Source organism: Gadus macrocephalus, chromosome 14 (assembly GCF_031168955.1).
Source record: "Gadus macrocephalus chromosome 14, ASM3116895v1".
NCBI lineage: Eukaryota > Metazoa > Chordata > Actinopteri > Gadiformes > Gadidae > Gadus > Gadus macrocephalus.
In genome coordinates, this window is record NC_082395.1 from 9,176,826 (window position 1) to 9,198,622 (window position 21,797).

The 21,797-nt window shown below is 46.1% G+C and overlaps 1 protein-coding gene across 6 annotated transcripts in view; it reads left to right on the forward strand.

The window, feature by feature from the left end:
- Window positions 1-17,729, forward strand: part of sbf2 (SET binding factor 2) — a 97,650-nt gene extending 79,921 nt beyond the window's left edge. For 3 of the 6 annotated variants that reach the window (XM_060071543.1, XM_060071542.1, XM_060071547.1), the window contains exons 29-42: window positions 205-288; window positions 1,492-1,566; window positions 3,482-3,660; window positions 4,396-4,572; window positions 5,207-5,308; window positions 7,047-7,232; window positions 9,231-9,357; window positions 10,032-10,159; window positions 13,550-13,777; window positions 13,991-14,098; window positions 14,655-14,845; window positions 15,212-15,299; window positions 15,532-15,663; window positions 16,163-17,729. In XM_060071543.1, coding sequence (XP_059927526.1) covers window positions 205-288; window positions 1,492-1,566; window positions 3,482-3,660; window positions 4,396-4,572; window positions 5,207-5,308; window positions 7,047-7,232; window positions 9,231-9,357; window positions 10,032-10,159; window positions 13,550-13,777; window positions 13,991-14,098; window positions 14,655-14,845; window positions 15,212-15,299; window positions 15,532-15,663; window positions 16,163-16,261 — 1,904 coding nt within the window. In that variant the 3' untranslated portion in view covers window positions 16,262-17,729. The remainder of the gene's footprint in view (window positions 1-204; window positions 289-1,491; window positions 1,567-3,481; window positions 3,661-4,395; window positions 4,573-5,206; window positions 5,309-7,046; window positions 7,233-9,230; window positions 9,358-10,031; window positions 10,160-13,549; window positions 13,778-13,990; window positions 14,099-14,654; window positions 14,846-15,211; window positions 15,300-15,531; window positions 15,664-16,162) is intronic. The other 3 variants (XM_060071546.1, XM_060071545.1, XM_060071548.1) reach the window with 2 other exon arrangements.
- The last annotated feature ends 4,068 nt before the right edge of the window (window positions 17,730-21,797 follow it).

Genomic DNA, 21,797 nt, shown 5'->3' on the forward strand with positions numbered 1-21,797 from the left:
ACGTCCCTACAACAGACCGAAGACCCTTCTTCAAGATTTGCCTTCCCCAGTTGCCATGTTGTGTTGTTATGGCCCCGGACCGCATCACCGTCCCTCATATGGTGTGTTTGTGTGTAGTGCTCAATTCACATGGGGAATGTTTGTTGTGCTTATTGTGGTGTGTGTGTGTGTGCGTGTGTGTGTGCGTGTGTGTTGTGTGTTCAGGTAGTGAAAGGCGGACGTCCAGGATACCAAAGATGGCCCCTGTCCATTTAGATATCCCCTTCTCAAACAGCTTCACCAGGGGGGGTGAGTGTTGCTGCCGCTTTCTCCTCCTCAGCCACTCGGACACATTGGGGGTAGACCTCGCCAAAGGACAAGCAGGGGGCACAACAAGTCTTTTCAGAACAAAATGTGAAATTGATACGCAAAAACACGATCTCTCAAGTGATTTGAGGCAGAGTGCACCAGTACGCTGGTCTCAAAGACGCAAACAATACAGTACTGTGCACATACACAGCAAATGTAATATACTAATACAAATCCCTGTCTCATGTATGAGTCTAAACTCTAAAGTTTAGAGCTACTAGCCTGAGTCTTTTTTAATGGACACTCTTGGGGAAATAAGGATATTTTCTACCTACCCGTAGTTGAAGGAGACGCACAGTGCCATTTTCCTTTAATCTACCTTTGACCAAATGAGCCGAAGTCAGCGGACGCAGATGAGATTGTCCAGGTTCATCAGTAAAGCAAGGGTAAAATACATCATTCCGTCTTCTCCAAAGTAAAGCTAGTTTAGGGACTTCACTGGTCTATGTTTACAGCGACTCAAAAAGATAGAAAGTTGCGCTGTCAGCTCAGCGATTTTTATTGATTTAATTGATGTAGGAAAGAAACGCAATGAAAATTGAATGTGCAAGGACCTTAACCTGCAGACCTATTAGGACAGTGTGGTTTGGAAGGTATGTTTTTTTAGACATAGCAGCATAAAGAGGGTTCACTCCTAATTCGTGGGGTGTGTTTTTTAGTTTCCTGGACTGTTCTAACAAAAAACTGGAGGATGCATTAATTTGGAAGGCAAAGAACCCGTCCTTCTCTTTCTTACTCCGTAATCTGTTTGATTCTATTAAAATTTATACTAAGTCCTAGCAAACTCCCTCATGTTTGTTTACTTCCTGGATGCCGGGAATCGTCACCCTCTTATCACATTCCATCAACCCCCATCATCAGTGTTGCATGCCACTTCATTCGCTCTACTGGGTTGAAAAACGGACCCCTCGTACTACTTTATCACAAATCACGGGAAATAGGAGTTCCGTCATGACTGGGGAACTCCGATCTGTCTCATTGTTTTGGTCAACAATATTCAACATGGCATTGAATACACATTCCTATGTCATTGTGTGTTTCCCAATTTTGATTTATTTTTGTTCTCCTTTTATTTTCATGGTTACTATCTTTCCTGTCCTCTCCTTCTCTTCCCTTCCCTGTAAACACCCAACCCCTCCCCAGTGCTTGGGTACAGGGATAAACTATTCAATCACTCAAACCCAAAGTCTGCCAATAAGGGAACAGCCCAAAATCAAGGTATAGTGACACCGGTATTTCCCCATCGCCGCCTTCTTAACAGTCCATGTCATAACCCATGCTCAAACCTTTGTCATTTCACATCTCTTCTTAACAGTCCATGTCATAACCCATGCTCAAACCTTTGTCATTTCACATCTCTTCTTAACAGTCCATGTCATAACCCATGCTCAAACCTTTGTCATTTCACATCTCTTATTAACAGTCCATGTCATAACCCATGCTCAAACCTTTGTCATTTCACATCTCTTATTAACAGTCCATGTCATAACCCATGCTCAAACCTTTGTCATTTCACATCTCTTATTAACAGTCCATGTCATAACCCATGCTCAAACCTTTGTCATTTCACATCTCTTATTAACAGTCCATGTGATAACCCATGCTCAAACCTTTGTCATTTCACATCTCTTATTAACAGTCCATATGATAACCCATGCTCAAAACTTTTTCCTTTCACTTCTCTAAACGACACATTTATTCTCCAACCTAAATTTGTGCATTCATTGCAACCACTTTAAAGAGCTTTGACGCGCGCGAGCGCGCGCACACACACACACACACACACACACACACACACACACACACACACACACACACACACACACACACACACACACACACACGCATGCATGCATATGTGTGCAAGTGTGTGAACACTTACATACACGTACGTATGTGTTGAGATTTCAGCAGCGCTGGGCTAATAATGAGTGACTGCACGCGCTCTGTGTGGAAGCTGTGGTTTAAGCGTAGGTTTAGGAGCTCCTTTGTTGTGGCGTCCGTCCTCTCTATTGTTAATATCTTGGCTCATATTGGTGAGTTGATTCACGTTTAGCTGGAACCCAGTTAGCTGGAAGATGGACTCATCTGTCCGGCTGCTAGCCCCTGGGGTTCGCTTGCGTATCTGGTAGATGACCAATATAATGTAATTCAAGTGTGTGTCAGATAGACCAAACATGAGGCTGGCTCAGGTGCTAACGAGGAAAGCAGGGATAAGTTTTCGACTCATAGATGAAACTGACTTTTCCTCGACCGATGCGGATTTAGGTGTGTTTCCATTGTAAAATAACAATGATGTGATTTATTTCAATTACCGTAGGTATTATTTGATAAACCATTAATGCAATCAATTATTATAACAATCATTGTAACTTCATCACATATATTTTCTAACGGGTACAAAAAACCATCACCAAATAAATGTTTTTCTTTTTTTTTTTTTTTAATTAGTGGCTGAAAATTTATCATCAGGGGGACGGCATTGTCCTCTTTTGTTTTTCTCGTTTAAATTAAAAAATTGTGACGCACAATCAGCTTTAAACCTTTATATAATTGTATTATGGGTGTAAATTCTAGTTATTGATTGTGTTTTTGGCACATTTTTCTTGCAATTTCTGTAATCCTATGATTGAACGCAAAAATCAAAATGTTATTTCACTTCTTCAGATTTAGCTTTCATTATTTATTTATTTTTTTGCTATCTTCTTTGCTCAGATTATGCAAATACTAGAACCAGACCTAATATTCGGCTGAACAACATACAACAAACGACAAAATATATGGACTTTAGGTCACTGCGATGATGACTGCATGCTATTAATCAAATGTGATAGCCACCAGTGATCTCTAACCCTATTGGCTAATCCTGCTAACAAATTCCTATAACCTCTGCTTTCAATATCCCCAGCACCCAAACACTTGGTTTTGATGGCCCGAAAGAATGATGGTGTTTACACAATCGCTGGTGCTGCTGATGTGCATGCAGCATGAACTTAGCACGACATGTGTTGTTCATTTGGGCCTTGATGCTAAACGAACAACAACAACAGCAGAAATATAAATAACTTGATATTCATGCGTAGCGTGGCTAGACCGAGTGGTGTGAGAGTCTTTCTGTGTTCTGTGCCTACAGGTGTGTGGGCCAGCCTTCGCTCTAGCAGTCGTCCCAGCCAGCTCCAATCGCCGGGTGAGCAGGGTGCCAGGATAGCCGGGAAGGATCTGGCGCCCCCTGCAGGGAGCAGCGGCCTTCAGGCTCAGCTCCTCAAGCAACAGGCGGCATTCTACATCTTCGGAGAGAAGTCTCATCTACGGGTACGGCAGAGGAAATGGGCGTCGAGAGAGATTTGGGTTTCACGGGATTGGGGATGTTAACATCGTCGGGAGCAGCTTCTTCCACGGTTTTAGTCAAACAGATTTAGTGGTCTTCTTATTTTTTTCAATTATTATTATGTGTCTGAAACATTATATTGTAAGTGGCGGTATTATTATTTCCTTTGAATTGTTTTCTTAGCTAGCCTTGCCGAATCTGAATACAACTTGACGTAAGCGGTACATAACCAAACTGACAGTAAAGGAGTTGAAAACCAATAACTCTTAAATTAAATGTTGGAAGAGGTTGGGAGATGTTTTTCCTCCACGTCATGTCTATCGCTGTGAACAGCTTTGAGCGATGACCTCCATTTGATTTAAACTTGCACGTGACATAGGTCGCTCAAGAATGACGAGTTGCCTTTTTCCCGTCTGAAGAATTCAACAAGACTGATTGGGTGCTTTGTAGATTCATCATAAACCTCTCATCTTAAGCGACGGCTCTAATCGTTCCTTTTATGACCGCTTTAGACGTCAACATCAGAGATAGCTATTTCCTCAATAGGTCCAGAAGAATAAAATGTATCTACCCCTGCCAAGGTACATTGTCACTCCATGGGAGCCAGCAGCAATACTTAGTTTTGTATCATGTAGTCGGCTACATACATACAACGCATATATCTATGTATTAATCTGTTATAAGTATGTTCAAGTGTTTCCTTCTTCTCCTCACGGCAGGGCCTGAAGATGGACTCGTCGCTGAACTGTGAGCTGGTGCCGGTGGACTTTGCGGACACACGACAGGTGAAGGCGGCGTTCAAGAAGCTGCTTAGGGCGTGCGTTCCCAGCGCCACCTCCTCGGACGCCGAGGACTCCTTCCTCAGAGCCCTGGAGGAGTCTGAGTGGATCTCACAGGTGAGACCTTCCGCACACATAGACGCAGATCCAATTAGTGCACGGACATCGGACATTACTTTGAGAGCACATTGCTATGAAGGCGTGTGGTGACCGCATACAGCCTCCGGGGCTTTTCCTCGCCCGTGGCAGACGTAGACGATGTTGGCGTGAGAGCTTCCTAAAAAAGAAAGTCCCAGACTGCACTAGGGCTCTGGCTGCTGCTCATCCTGTGTGTGTGTGTGTGTGTGTGTGTGTGTGTGTGTGTGTGTGTGTGTGTGTGTGTGTGTGTGTGTGTGTGTGTGTGTGTGTGTGTGTGTGTGTGTGTGTGTGTGTGTGTGTGTGTGAGACTTTCACACTAAATCCACTATCTGGTTCCCAAGGGAAGTGGACACAGGCCCAGCGCAGCACAGCCAGTGGGGGGCCTTATCATGCCGGTTATCTGGCTGACCCCCTCGAGCCCCTGCCCTCACGTTAACATTAACAATATGATCTGTGGGAATGCCAAGCCGGGCCTCGCCATCGCACCCCGAAAATAGCACTGAATGCAGACAATAGACTTATTGTTCTGTGTGTGTGTGTGTGTCTGTCTTTCTGTCGGCCTGTGTGTGTGTGTGTGTGTGTGTGTGTGTGTGTGTGTGTGGTCCCCCCACAGCTACACAAGATCCTAGAGTTGGCCCTGCTGCTGGTGGATCTGCTGGACACCGGCTCCTCGGTTCTTCTCAGCCTGGAGGACGGCTGGGACATCACCACACAGGTGAGGGCCATACTAAACATACTGATCTCTGTCTGCTGCCCCAAACCGTAGCGCTCACACCACACCCTGTACACAAACAGGGGCAATTAAAGGACACCACCGTAATGGATGATTGAACCATCGTAAGCGCCTCTCCGGGCAAAACATACGTGTCCATTGTCATTTGTTTCGAAGTGACTTCGTTGTAGCGATTCTTCAAAAGAGGTTTTATTTATAACGCACCCTTGCGTTATAAGTTTTCACACCTGCATCTTTCATTACTTTCATCAATGCAAAGTCACATCAGTACGGAGCTGGTGGCCAAAAACACTGTGCATCATCATTCAACTGCTTTACCCTTCAGTGTCTCATCACAAAGACCAACATGATACTGCTGTTGATTAAGTTCATGGGTAAGGCACGTTCACGCCTAATTGGCAGAATCGGTACGACAAAGTAAAGGAGAGACGGTTTGATCGCCCAAACGGTACGGTCCTCTGATACCACGTTGCTGGGTAACATAAGACTCTGAAGAAGGCAGTGGTTCATCTTTGTCCATAAACTGGGGGGTAGGGTCATGGTGTAGTTACTCAGATGCTCCTAACCCCAAATTGACCAGGTTCAATTCCCATAGTCCACCCTTAAGGAATCCTTAGATTACGTCGATTTACAGTCCAACCCCCTCCCATTTGTCACTCTGGATGATAGCATCTCCCAAATGATTTAGGATTATTGCATCAAGAAATATTTGTAATAATAAACTGTGCATCAGGATCCTCCGTAATTAGATAATTTGATTGTATGCTATTCACATAGAATTTGACAATATAAATGGCAATTCTCCAACTCTTTAGTTTGGTGTTGCCCTCGCCCACCCCCACTGTGGCTGATGCGGGCCGATTATAATCATATCAATATTTTGGGATTTGCTTTCAAGGCATGCATGCAAACAAAAGCTTGTTTTGATCCCCGTAAATTGTCTGTATCCATTTCCATGCTTCACGTGGCATATTTCCCATTTTTGCCCAGTGAGCTCATATTTTCCACATATTTTCCACATTGACCTGTTGGGTTGGGAGAGTTGTGTTGCAACAATCATGTGTCCTTTGAACGTGTTTACATGTCGGTATGGCCCCGGGCTGCTGTTTGAAAAGCAGAAGAAGGTCCCCACTGTTCTCTAGGTGATTTTCACATGGAGAACCTAAAGATCTTCTTCCTAGAAGCTGCTGTAACCATGTTACTCCAGTAGTGTGGCTCCTCCTCCCACCATCTTAAGGTCTTTTCATTCCAATCAGGGCCTTTTTTGTTTGAAAAAATAAAACTAAAAATTAAATTGGTTTAAGAATCCCTTGTGGTACCGATTATGAAATTGAATCAAATTATATTTCATTATGTTAGAATCTTGTTGTTGTTACCCAGGTAATGCACTGTGCATTGCGTGTTGAGAGTTGGTTCTGGGCCTTGTGTTGTTAGTGTTGGAAACACGTCAGCACCAAACACTGGAGCGCACACTGGAAACATTGAACGATAGCATCCAGTTTGAATCCATCAAGTGAAGCGCTGCTGGCGGAGCGAGCGTAATAAGAAACACACGGTTAAATCATCGGTTATCTCCAGCAGTAATCTGATGATTCCTGTTGTCTCCCATCAACTTGACAGCCCGAGGTTGTGTTCGTGATTGACCCATCAGTGTTTTTTTACGCTGCTTGACGCCGTGTTCTCCCTCCCTCCTCCCTCCTCCATCACCTCCTCCCTGCAGGTGGTGTCTCTGGTGCAGCTGCTCAGCGATCCCTTCTACAGGACTCTGGAGGGCTTCCAGGTGCTGCTGGAGAAAGAGTGGCTCTCCTTCGGCCACAAATTCAGCCAGCGCAGCAACCTGAGCCCCGGCAGCCAGGGCAGCGGCTTCACGCCCATCTTCCTGCAGTTCCTGGACTGTGTCCACCAGGTGAAGCACCTCGCCCTCCCTCCATGCCCCTGATCCCCATAGTATAGCCCATCAAGCAACCCCTCCGCACCCCTCCTGTGAAGCCCCAATAACCCCCCCGGATCCTCCCACAAATCCCCCTCACCCCATCCATAGCTCCCCCATGAAATCATTGCATTCCACCATAGTGAAAAAAAGTGAGGCAGAGAGAGAGAGAGAGAAGGGCGGGGGTTAATTCAGCTGTCATTGTGTGTCCATTTGGTTTTGCTTTTTGCACTCTGTGATCCCCCCGCCTTGGCTCGGCCGTTTTCAACGAGCGAGTGGGCCGCGGCGGGGGGGGGAAGGGGCCTGAGCCTGTTGCCCAGATGGTGTGTGTGCGGGAACCCAGAGCTCAGCACCCAGCAATGTCTTCAGCATCCCTTTCAATATCTCTCTCTATCGCGTGTTTCCTCTCTAAGTGGAAAATTGGGGTCTGGGGGAGTTTGGAGGGCTCACGGGAGGCTTGGGTGTGCTTTTAAACCTGGGGTTTTTATTAGAGAGAGCGAGAGAGATGGAGAGAGGCTGGGGGAGAGAGAGAGGGGGGGCAGGGGAGGGAAAGAGAGAGGGAGGATGGAGAGAGAGAGGGAGGATGGAGAGAGGCTGGGGGGAGAGAGGGAGGATGGAGAGAGAGGGAGGATGGAGAGAGAGGGGGGGGACAGGGGAGGGAGAGAGAGAGGGAGGATGGAGAGAGAGAGGGGGGACAGGGGAGGGAGGGAGAGAGAGAGGGAGGATGGAGAGAGAGGGGGGGACAGGGGAGGGAGAGAGAGAGAGAGGATGGAGAGAGAGAGGGAGGATGGAGAGAGAGAGGGGGGACAGGGGAGGGAGGGAGAGAGAGAGGGAGGATGGAGAGAGAGGGAGGATGGAGAGAGAGGGGGGGACGGGGGAGGGAGAGAGAGAGGGAGGATGGAGAGAGAGGGGGGGACAGGGGAGGGAGAGAGAGAGAGGGAGGATGGAGAGAGAGAGGGAGGATGGAGAGAGAGGGAGGATGGAGAGAGAGGGGGGGACAGGGGAGGGAGAGAGGGAGGATGGAGAGAGAGGGGGGGGGAAGGGGAGGGAGAGAGAGAGGGAGGATGGAGAGAGAGGGGAGGGAGAGAGGGCGGCGAGAGGATGGAGAGAGAGAGAGGGGGGGCAGGGGAGAGAGAGGGGGGAGGGAGCGAGAGAGAGTTGACGGGGGAGTGAGGGGAGAGAGATCGGAGGGGGGGGGGGGGGGGGGGGGCGAGGGTTGGTGGAAGAGAGTGAGAGAGAGATGGGGGAGTGAGAAGAGGCGGGGGCTGCAATGGCGGGAAAGGGTGAGAGGGGGTAATGCTGACTGTGGAGGCCACGGGTAGAAGGCCACGGGTAGAAGGCCACGGGTAGAAGGCCACGGTGCCGTGGGGTTCGGGTGGCGCTGGGAGTTCACTCCCCAACACTGACATCAACACATAGTTTTGACATTGGTCTCGTCGAAGGCGACGCCCCTGGCTGCTGAGGACGCCTGGCCCGCGGCCGAGGGGTTCTGGACAACCATAGCCCGGGGGGGGGGGGGGCGATCCTGCTCTGAAAATAGACGTACTTCATCTCTGAACCAGCTGTTGTTTTTGCCAATGGACCCAGGTGGCCCCCGAGCAGCCAGTACTCTCCCCTCGGGACGGACATAATAGTTCTGGAGCCGTTTCTTTAGAGGCATGATGTCACCCCCCCCCCCTCCCGCACCCCGCCCTGTGTGCTGGCCGCAGCGGCAGTACTTTCCTGCTTCTAATTGGGCCCCGTCTTTGGAGATTTATGCACAAGTCGCCATTGTAGCCACAGTGCACGGGATGAGCTCAGTCCAATCTCTGATGAGTAACCCCCCCCCCCCGCTGCCCCCACACACACACCCCTCCCTCGGTCTTTCTCTGTGCAAGTCACCGTTGTGGCCACGGTGCATGGGATGAGCTCAGTGTGATATCTTGATGAGTAACCCCCACCACCCCCCCCCCCCCTCCTTGTTCTCTGTTCCAGCTTTTGGACCAGCATCCTCTGGAGTTTGAGTTCAATCAGCAGTATGTGAAGTTCCTGGCGTACCATCACATCTCCAACCGGTTCAAGAACTTCCTGCTGGACTCTGACTACGAGCGCCTCGAGCACGGTCAGTGAGCTGTGCTAAGGCCAAGGCCCCGGCATTTGGGAGGTTATGTGGTTTAGATAGCAATCACAAAACATAGCTTTCGTCTGCCCAACTATTCGGAGAGCCGTTTTACCTCTCTTGCAAGTCTGTTATCGATAATCTAATCATAATGAATACATTTGTTGTAATAATTAGGAGTCATATCATTTAAATTGACTTTCTTGTTCACTGGGAGCGATGGAGAAAGAGTTATTAGTCAAGCTATGCCCCCAACGGAGCATACCTTGGCTAGAGATAGCCATGGCACCTCTAGACCGTGAAGTAGAGAGAACCACAATCTCTCTTCACCAAATGACTTCACAGTCGCTTGGCTATTACCTCGGCCAATCAATGTTTTCCTTAGAAATTGTTCACTCCTGCAGGATTGCGTTCAGAGATAATGGTGCTTATCTTGTGCTTTTCCAACCGCTGGTTGCTCCAAGCACGTTACTATAAGTGACTCACAGTCTGCCACTAACACACACACGATCGTCCTCCCGTCGGCAGAGAGTCACCACCATGCAAAGTGACCACCATGCAAAAGCCTTTGCATGGTGGTCACTTTGCATGGTGGTGACTCAAGCAGGCCAGCCTGTTTGACCTCCCCGGGTACCATGGCCTCCCCAATCCGATGACTAACTCCTCCTCGTCCACAGGCACGTTGTTCGAGGACAAGGGGGATAAGCAGGCCAGGAGGGGCGTGTGCATCTGGGAGTGGATCAACCGAATGCACAGGAAGAGCCCCGTCTTCTTCAATTATATGTACCGGCCCAGTGAGACTGAGGTGAGGGCTTTCGTGTGTGTGTGTGTGTGTGTGTGTGTGTGTGTGTGTGTGTGTGTGTGTGTGTGTGTGTGTGTGTGTGTGTGTGTGTGTGTGTGTGTGTGTGTGTGTGTGTGTGTGTGTGTGTGTGTCAGACTGTTTGGTCTGCCTGCTTTAGGTTTTAGCAGAAGAGCGCCTGGCTGCTAATATGGACTTTCCAGTTAGTCTGTTTTTCGATATCTAGATCCGGAGCTCATCGAAGCTCTTTAAAATCTCGTGTTATGACCCATGAATGTTCCCTCTTTTATTTAAAAGTTATTTAAAAACAGTTTGGTAGTTTAATGATCTTCCATTTCCAATAAACAAGGGTAATTCATGCCATCTGCTTGAAAGGATGAAGGGGGCTCTTGTTTTGATAATGCCCCCCTTCAGGAACATCAAAGTCAGGGGAATGAGTCCCATGAAACCGAAAGTGTGTGTGTGTGTGTGTGTGTGTGTGTGTGTGTGTGTGTGTGTGTGTGTGTGTGTGTGTGTGTGTGTGTGTGTGTGTGTGTGTGTGGTGCATGTGCGAATGTGTGACCTTGTATCAGGGGCGTTGCTAGACCTAGAGTTTTACTGGGGCACAGGCCCCCAACTGCCAACATTTTTTTTTTTAACGTGTGCACAATATGAAATATATGGATACAGAAGGGTATGTACGAGCTTCAAAATTGTTGTCACTGTCATACTGTAGGCTATATTAAAGCACTGGTAAAGGTAAAGACGCAAAGATGGATTCATGAGTACCGTACAATTATATTTATTTAAACACATACACATCTCAAAGATTTACAAATAAGGTAACTGACAAATAAACAAAAAGTCTCTTTATGACCTTCACCTCTTTATCAGGAGAAGTCTACACATCTATATTTATTTAGAAGCTGTGTGGAAACAGCATAATTTTGCCAGAACGACATGTACTAAAAAGGCAAGAAACAAGGTTTAAAACTAATAGAATTTCTGACTTAAGGTGAGGTGGCTCATTGCCACCAATCAACCTGGAAAATGTTATAGAACCATCAAAGCTCTTAAATTAAACTAAATAAGGCCATACACTACTGCATAGAGCCTTTTTAAAGGATAATTTTTTCACTATTAAGCTGTATCGCCGCGCCTTCATGGTGGCAAAGCGGTCAATAACGTGGCTTTGACTCACTTTGCATGGTTGCTCCTTTTCAATGGACAAAAGAGAAAGTTGGTGAAGCCTTCCTTGCCCCATGGTTGACCTAAGCCAGGTGTGGAGCCTTCTCGACACACTGAAAGATCGCTCACAACTACAACTGTTTACAGGAATTGTGAGTGCAATGATCTGAATTATCGTGTGTGTGTGTGTGTGTGTGTGCTATAAAACTACAGGCTACAGACGCTCAGTATTGAAAACTGGTGCTAATTATGTGGGCAACATTCTTTAACAGCAATCAAGTTGTCATTGTTTGTGTCAAACAAGTTGTGAATTTGTTGTAACGTTAAAAAAGGAGATGAGTTACTCTGGGCTTTTTCCAGCTCCCGTGGTTTCCAACGAAACATGATCAACAAAAAAACAAGGAATTGAAAGCTACTTACAATATGCCTAGGTTACATTAATTTCCCCTGATGGCAGCAATGTTCCACTTTCAGCTGGAATTCACGGTACATCAAAACCACGTGTCTTCTTTCGATTTCAGTTCCCTTTATTTATTCACACAGTTCAGCAGCGGCATTTATTCAGAATCAGAGCCCAAATTAAAGCTGCATTTAGGGCGACTATCACTACCCAGCAGAAAAATAGATGCACTATAAATGGTTTTGTATAGCAGTCACGAACATGAGCATAGTTGTGGAAATGCTGGTGTTAGAAAACATAGTTGACGGGAATTAAAGTGCTGCACATCGACTGTACAAATGTAGATTATTCATCACAAGAATTTTAATTCATAAATCGAATAGGCTAATAAACTCTGAACTCTTCATTTAAGAAGGTTCTCACCAGTCATTTGTCGCCTGGTCGCAGTGTCGAGTTTTTTTTTTAAAGTAGTTCACTAGTCGTAGCGTGCAAATAAATTGCAGTGTCAGAATTCTGAGAATTTTGTCAGCATTCAGATTTCCCAGAATTCTCTTACACTGCAAATTAAAGCGCTACTACTAGCAAACTAGTTTCAGCGTGACTGGAGAAAACTTCCTTAAATTAACCTTTAATGCTAGATTTGCATCAACGCTATTGTGTGAATTAGTATGGTTCTCTTTCATGGAAGCCGGAAGTGGGAGATTCCTTATTTTTTTTACCATTATTGTTTTATTAACAAATTTCTCCTACAGGGGATTGATAAAGTTCTATCTAGACTATTGAACAGAAAGAAACACTTGGTCATACTTTACACACTTTCAGAAGAGTCACGTGGACGAATCCGTAAATAACTGATTTTTTTCATTGGTTGTTGCGTTAAATCTTACCCAGATACAATAGGGCTATTTTCTGATTGGCTTTTATGTAGCCCCTTTCGTTTTTTGATTGGCTGGTAAGAGGCAGGCTCGACTGAAGACTCCCGAGGCAGCAGGAGATGCACTTGATGAATCCTGCCGATTCCATAGCGAGAGCGGCGCTTCTGCAGATGAATTCAATAATGATCAATGGAATTTTACTGGGGCACTGGAGACTTTTACTGGGGCACGTGCCCCAGTAAAAAGGGGCTGACGACGCCTCTGCCTTGTATAATGACCTTTCTCAGAATAATTCTGTGGATGGCCTGCAACAGCACATCCCCATTGCTGAATCAAAACAAGCGTGTGTGTGTGTGTGTGTCTAATAAGGATGTTGTTTGCGCCAGGAAGGCCCAGTCGTGCTGATGGCTTGCCCACTGGCCAATAATACCCTGTCTGTATCCATATTTCATGGTGTATAAATCGTCATAGGCGCAGCAATAACAGGACTTAATGTTTGCACTGCTCACACTGTGTTGTGATTTAGCATGCAGAGGAATGTCCAATGTTGACCACATTCTTTCCCACTGGCCCTAAAGATTTGGCAATGGTCGGACAACCTACTTATTTTTATTCACAAGAGGCAGACAGTTTTATCACACCACTTGACCCTTGGTCAACCCATGAGCCATAGTTAGCTCTTTGAGCTATTTTCATTTGTGGTGCGTCTTCAATTGTTTTGGCCGTTTACCATTAATAGTACTTCATATTGATAGATTATCATGTTCCGTCTGCTTATTGCTATTCTATTTCAAGGTTATTTTGTTTTCGGTGTGTGAAAATGTTTGATTCGGTGTGCGTGTGTTTGCTTGCTGCAGGTGTGTGTGTGTGGGTGTGTATGCACTCGCTGTGTATGTGTGTGTGGGTGCATGTGCGTGTCCTGTCTCTTAAACGTTCCCCCTTCCCGCCCTGCAGCCCACCCTGAAGCCGGTCATCATCAACATCCCCAGCCTGGCCAAGTGGGACTTCTTCACGGACGAGACGCTGTCCACCGGGCCGGCCTACGACTGCAGGATGATGGCCTCGCGGGGGGACGGGGGCGACGAGGCGGACACCATCTCCACCAGCAGGAGGCGCATCGTGTGGCCCTGCTACAGCAGCGTGAGCCGCGCCCAGCCCGACGCCATCACCCAGCTGCTGGCGGTAAGCACCGAGCTGGGGCTCTCTGCTCTTGATGTGGGTGTGTTTGTCTTGTTTCCCTCCACAGGGTCTAACATGGAATGATTCAAATGGTGTGTTTGTGTGTGTGTGTGTGTGTGTGTGTGTGTGTGTGTGTGTGTGTGTGTGTGTGTGTGTGTGTGTGTGTGTGTGTGTGTGTGTGTGTGTGTGTGTGTGTGTGTGTGCGCGTGCGTGCAGGACATAGAGAGGCTAGAGGGCGAGCTGCACCAGTCCCCAGAGAGGTGGCACACTACGTTGGAGCAGGTCCGTGCCAGCGTCCAGGAAGACCTCAAGCAAGAAGGAAACGTAAGCGTCTGCATACCAACACTTGCAGATGCACAATTTTTTTACCTAATTACCAATCAGCCATCAAAAGCTCCTTCATCTCTCCAGTTCGTCGTTGATTCTCATTTAGACAAAAAACGAGTGCAGTGTTTTTGGTCCGTCCATTCACCGCCGTTTCGCGGTGGGCCTGTTAATAGAGTTCCCCCCCATCTTGTTATACTATACCGTTGTACTGTTGGCGCTAGTAACGCACTAATAATCCCAGCATGCTGGGTGACGAGAACTGTGCATCCAAATCTTTCCCCGCCAGACGCTGATATCCCACTGTCCTCGTTACTGCCACTGAGTGTGAAGTCCATCGGTTGTCCAGAGACATATGGACTCCTCTAATTAAAGTTGGATCTGTATTCAGTTGATCTTTTCACTAATCGTTTAAACGGTGTGCCTGTCTTTGTATGTCTTTGTCTCTGTATCTGCCTGCCTGTATGTCTGCGTCTGCCTTTGTATACCTGTGTGTGTGTGTGTGTGTGTGTGTGTGTGTGTGTGTGTGTGTTTATGTCCCTGTGGGGTCCTCCAGCTCCGGAAGCAGTCCCTGTCCCTCTCGGGGCTGATCCCCACCTCCGGCCTGCAGGCGTTCCAGCGGCGCTCCATGATGCACCTCCCGGACAGCGGGCTGGGGGAGGACCGCAGCGCCGTCACCCCCAACGGGGTGAACCGCCGCGCGGCCACGCTCTACCACCAGTTCACCCCCAAGAACGACGAGAACAGGTGGGGACCCGTCGGGGCGGCGGTTCGGCCGAGCCCTGGCGATGACCGGAGGAATAGGAGCCACTTTTGGGCGGCGGTAGCTCAGGAGGTGGAGGGTTGGCTGGCAACCGCAAGGTGTCGAGGTTAGGTGTCCCTGAACAAGGCACCCAACCCTAACTGCCTTGCATGGCTGACGCCGGCGTTGATGTGCGAATGTGTGCATGAATGGGTGAATGTTAGGCAATATTGTAAAGCGCTTTGGGTTAAAGGGCTATAAAAGTGTTATGTAAATGCAGTCCATTTACCATTTTCCTTTTACTTTTGGGGAAACATGCCTAAAGACAACAGTCCTGAGTGCTGTGGCTCACTCTGTGTCCCTCCTCCCAGGTCATACGAGGGGATCCTGTACAAGCGCGGAGCCCTCCTCAAGGGATGGAAACCGCGCTGGTTCGTGTTGGACGTCACAAAGCATCAAGTGAGTGACACGGATAACACACCGTTTCACCGCCTCAAAGGCCACGCTGTCCTCCCATCAGCTGACCTGTGTGTGTGTGTGTGTGTGTGTGTGTGTGTGTGTGTGTGTGTGTGTGTGTGTGTGTGTGTGTGTGTGTGTGTGTGTGTGTGTGTGTGTGTGTGTGTGTGTGTGTGTGTGTGTGCCTGTGTGTGTGTGCCTGTGTGTGTGTGTGTGCGCGTGTGTGTCCTTACAGTTGCGTTACTACGACACCGGGGAGGACACTAACTGCAGAGGACACATCGACCTGGCCGAGGTGGAGTCGGTGGTGATCGCCGCCCCCACCATCGGAGCTCCCAAACATATCAGCGAAAAGGCCTTCTTTGACGTAAGTCCCCCCCCCCCCCCCCCCCTGTGTGCACGGTTCAGTGCCGGCCATTAGGGCTGGTTCCTCCTGACGAGACATTGCAAAGAACACCGCCGTTTTTAGTAGCACAGGAGCATTAGAATGGTCGTTACTTTGTCTGTAGTCCCGTTTATCTTTTGGGGTTATTGTTCGGTGATGAATAGTTTCTTTCTTGATACGGGACGACATGATTGTGTTTGAAACGGCCAAGGTGTTGCTCAAGTGAGATGTGGCCAAACAAAGTTTGGCCACAAGCTGACTATATATTTACAGTAACTCCTCATGAGGCCTCTCAATACTGTGCAGTATTGGCAAACCAAAAATCCCATTATTCATTCTGATGTACAAGCCCTCTGTGTGTGTGTGTGTGTGTGTGTGTGTGTGTGTGTGTGTGTGCGGGTGCGGGTGCGTGCGTAAATCGCATACGAAAAATGCAAGGTATATAAATAAGTGTCCTGTGCCTGGTTCGTCTCTCCTGCAGCTGAAGACCAGCAAGAGAGTTTACAACTTCTGCGCCTCGGACGCTCCCACCGCTCTGGTCTGGATGGACAAAATCCAGAGTTGCATCTCCGACGCCTGATGGGTGCACACTCCCAGAACCACGTGGCCCGACGGCGTCGTCACGGCAGGGTCCTCGCCGACAAAAGGTCACCCGCGCCCCCCAAAAGGTGCTCTCAGCTTTTTTAATTTTTTTTATCTCACAAAAGAGACACAGCTTCGGCTTATCTTAGCTTAGCTGTCAACCACGGGGACCACAAGTGAACCAAGTGCCTGGTGTGGGGAGGACGTGGGTGTTACCCCCCCCCCCCCCCCCTAATCCGCCTGTTTCAAGGCAGCCTGCCGGGGCTGCCATCGCTATATTTATCTGCTTGAGTGTTGGAGTTGGCCAATGCCACCGCCCCCCCCCCCCCCCCCCCCCCATTGGTCTCTGCTTGCTGTCAACCCCCCCCCCCCCCCACCGGGCCCGTAACCAAATAGACTACGCAGACTACGTGAGGAGAAGCGAGTTATGATAAGCTAATGTGTTTGAGGGTTTACACTACCAAAATAAAGGTTGCCCTGTGCAACGTGGCTAATAGATGGAAAGCAATACAATATCACTGGCCGTCACAAACTGTGGTTAGGTCTATGGATTTTTTTATTTGACTATTAGATTAAAGGAAGAGAATTGTAGATTGAAAGCCTACGAGAGAATTTATATCAGATATTTTAGTATGAGGAAAGAACAGTTATTGCTGCTCGAGTCAAAGTATGATCCGCCAAAACTCAGAGATTTTCATGCACAACGAGGCAATCTAATTGCACTCAGCTCTAAAATATGCACTCCTTATCCGTTTTGAACAGACGCAGACAGAAAGACAAAAGATTACTTTATATTGTACAGACGACATTTACTCTTCCAAGAGCTCAAAGGAGAAAGAATTTGCACAGTGAAGTTCAAACAGTTACCTGAATTTTTCTTATTTAAATAAGTGTTTTCTCCCTTTGGGTTAAACGTTGTTAATGTTTTCTGACACATGGATAACACATTTGTTTCTTGAAATGTAAATTATTCTTTTTTTTTATTAAAAAATGTAACTCCTTTTCAAGTGTTGTGGATTAGTCTTTAATGTAAATAATCATTTGACATTTCATTTTTACCAGTGCGTCGATGTGTATCCTTTTCTTAATCTTAATCCATGCCGTGACCAGTCCGCAGTCAAACTTTTATAAATGTGTTATTTGTACAAATACCTGAGTAGCCTGTTTCTTTGTGTTATAAAAAAAAATGAAGGAGATACAACTGTATTTCTCCATTCGTCAGACTTTCTCTGTGTCTTTTAAGGGCTTTTTAAACGGGGGGGTGAACTGATTGGTGAGGCTGTTGCGTATTTTTTATCAGTTTTTTGTCTGTGCATCAATACTGTTTCTTAAAAAAAAGAGCAAAAAATGAACTACCAAGTCATATGAGTAGCCTTTGTGTATTACTGTATCTTTGTACCTTTTGTGTTGTGTTGTGTCACTAACTTCTCTTGGAAATAAACTACTTGAAAGTACTTGAAACAACACCCAGGGTCATTTATGTGCTGATTTTTGTCTTTCTGTATATCATTCAAATAGATGAATTATTCATCCACACAATGTAACACTTAACATTTGACATTGGACAACTTTTATTGTTTTCCATTCATCACACAGCATCACTGAATTACCGCTGTATCCACTACATTCAGACAAAAACCACGTGCCAAAGATCGATTTCTGTATAAATATTGAGGCTAGGTTGGCTAAGGCCCCGTTGGCATGTTTTTCTGTGGTGGTCGGAAGTTCACCACATGATACATCAGAATGCCCAAATCAAGTTTCCTGACATTTATTAAAAATCTCTTCATTCTTAAAGTCTTTCAATAAAGGGTAAGCGGAGACTGGAGCAACGCTGGGTCTAGCAGACAGAGCCGCGGCTTCAGCCTGTGTTTGGGATCGGGCATGTCTCATCTGCAGACGTTTCCTGGGCAGGATACCCAAGCTGGGCTGGATTTTGCCAGCTTGACTGGGAAAACAAAGGAGCGTTGTCCAACGAAGGTTTTGGAGTAGGGAGCGTTTTATAGCCCGTACAGCATCTTGATCGTAGAGCAGGTGCAATGAGCTGCCCTCAGCTCACATCTGGCCTGTGCATAAAGCCATATTTAGCCTCCCCAGTTGGTTACATGGATTAGCTCTTCAACCTGTTGGCTCTCACAGAGCATTTTCAGGAAGATGAGGGACACATTTTGGCAATTTCAGGGTCATTTCATGGTGATTTTTTTCTTTGATTTGTTTTCTTTTGTACACTATTAACTTAACCATCTTTGAAATGCAGATTTATAAACTGAAACTATTTCCGTGACTTATTATGTTGCACTAAGCAGCACATGCACGCATATATTGTTTATTAACGAGGAGGTTATGTTTCCCACAAGAGTCCCCCGTGAACCAAAGTTGAAGGAAGAATGTTGTTCCTTTTTCTTAACACATTTTTTTAAGTTTGACATTTATGGGGGATTTGGTCGGCTACATGTACTAATGCCAGGTGACCCTCAAGCTATTCCTATCCCTTACACATTGCTATAATAATGACAGGCCCATGTGCATCACAAATGCTAATTCTCATCAGGTCTCACTGAAGGTGTTGGTAATGTTGTAAACATGTTGCAGCTGTTGACACATTGTGAAAGAATTACTGACGTATAAACAATTTTATAGTAACACATAACTGAATGCATTACTAATGTTATAGTAAAACAGGACTGAAGGCATTCATAATTTTATAGTAACACAGAACTGAAGGCATTACTAATGTTGTAGTAACACAGAACTTAAGGCATTACTAATGTTATAGTAACACAAAGCTGAATGCATTACTAATGTTATAGTAACACAAAGCTGAATGCATTACTAATGTTATAGTAACACAGCTGAATGCATTACTAATGTTATAGTAACACAAAGCTGAATGCATTACTAATGTTAGTAACACAAAGCTGAATGCATTACTAATGTTATAGTAACAAAAAGCTGAATGCATTACTAATGTTATAGTAACACAAAGCTGAATGCATTACTAATGTTATAGTAACACAAAGCTGAATGCATTACTAATGTTACAGTAACACAGCTGAATGCATTACTAATGTTATAGTAACACAAAGCTGAATGCATTACTAATGTTACAGTAACACAAAGCTGAATGCATTACTAATGTTACAGTAACACAAAGCTGAATGCATTACTAATGTTACAGTAACACAAAGCTGAATGCATTACTAATGTTATAGTAACACAAAGCTGAATGCATTACTAATGTTACAGTAACACAAAGCTGAATGCATTACTAATGTTATAGTAACACAAAGCTGAATGCATTACTAATGTTATAGTAACACAAAGCTGAATGCATTACTAATGTTATAGTAACACAAAGCTGAATGCATTACTAATGTTACAGTAACACAAAGCTGAATGCATTACTAATGTTATAGTAACACAAAGCTGAATGCATTACTAATGTTATAGTAACACAAAGCTGAATGCATTACTAATGTTATAGTAACACAAAGCTGAATGCATTACTAATGTTATAGTAACACAAAGCTGAATGCATTACTAATGTTACAGTAACACAAAGCTGAATGCATTACTAATGTTATAGTAACACAAAGCTGAATGCATTACTAATGTTATAGTAACACAAAGCTGAATGCATTACTAATGTTACAGTAACACAAAGCTGAATGCATTACTAATGTTACAGTAACACAAAGCTGAATGCATTACTAATGTTACAGTAACACAAAGCTGAATGCATTACTAATGTTACAGTGAAATGCAGCGGATTCACCGCGGATGGAAACCTGGGGGAGGGGATGCAATCTACAGCAGGCATACCACCTGCTTACCACCCACTGACTGCACACAAACACACACACACACACACACACACACACAAACCACACACAAACCACACACACCACAGACACTGATTCACGCTGTATCACACCCCGACACAGTTCTCAACCTGGGATCCACAACACTTGTTGCTGAGCCAACATATACACAAAACACTGCGGCCCCCAGGTGATGATATCTGCCCCAAATGATCCATGAAGAGAGCACTCACGAGTCCCCCAGCAGCTTCAAGCTACAGTGAGCCTTTTCCACGCGAAGTGTGTGTGTGTGTGTGTGTGTTCCAAATGCATTTAGTCTAGACTGTGACCATCCGTGCCCCGGACTCATAGCTTTTGGCCCCTCACCGTGGTGTCTTCCACCCCACCTCCACCCCCCCCCCCCCCCCCCCACAAACTTCTGCTTCCTGTCCTCCGGGCCAACCATGTGGAGGTCACCGTGGGAAGACGTGTTGGCCTGAGAACAGGCATCTGCCAGATATTTATTCACCACCAGACCATCCAGAAGAATGTTCCCATTTCAAATCTATTTAGATGGGGATCTCTTGGACAGGGATTTGATGAATTGGACACAGGAATTAAGGTTTTTCTTCTTGTTTTTTCCCCCCTCAACACATGGGCCCTGGCCGGCCGGCTGGAGACATCTTTTCCTTATTTTTGGAATGCCACAACTTTTAGCAATTAAGCATGTGTGTGTGTGTCATTGTTTTTCTGCAGTGACCCTTGGATACAGTGTTCCTGAACAAATAGTTAAAATAATGAGCAGTAGAGTACTACGTAAGGAACTGGACGCCAAATGACTCTGGTGCCTAGGAAGCTTATTAATAACCTCTATGAGTTTCATCATAAAACGTGTTGCGCAGAGTCCTGGCGTTCTTTGCGAGTCAGAATGATGTGTCGCAAAAAGGCTTCTCTCCGGGACCCAATCGATCCTGGGGTATAGAGATACCCACTGAAGTGCTGCCAATTGGACACACAAACATGTCCATGTAGGGACTTGCTTTTGCGTTGTGCGAATGACATTATCTTTTGTGTTGTTTGTTGGTTGAGCATCACATTCCTGACTGCAGCACGAGCCGGAAGACTTGGCTTTTTCATCCATCTGATGTTTTCATAGGGGGAGGGGGGGGTCCCAGCTTAGTGTATGAATAGAAGGTCTTATCACCCCACCCTCAAACCATGACCTTGGCATGAACTAACCCTTCACTTGCTCTTGTTCTATAGAGCAATCTAGGAGTTTTGATTGGTTTGTTTGTTTTTGTGCTGTCTTTTGTGCTTCTACAGTGCTGGCTGGCTAAGTAATTGGCCCTTCTTTTTTTCAGAATCCAATCGGTGAACAAGACAAAGGTGACGATCTCAATCGATTTGAGATATTGGATTGGTTGGGGGCTGTTTTGCTGTCTTTTTGTGCTCTTACAGGGCTACCAAAGTTAGCCTGTGTTAAATTGCATTAACAGTGGAAAAACATTTAAGTAGAACGGATCAAATCTTCCATTAGAGGCATGAGTGGAGAGCAGAAGCATCGAACAGTGTTCCATCGCTGAAGCTCCTGATTTGTTTTGACAAGAGGCGATGGCAAGACAACTTGGGTTCGCTCATGCCACAGGCTTTACGTCAACTAAACCTTGTTAAAACAGGAACAACAATTTATTTAAGTCATTCTCAATTTATGACTATTAGGCCCATGAAGTCATT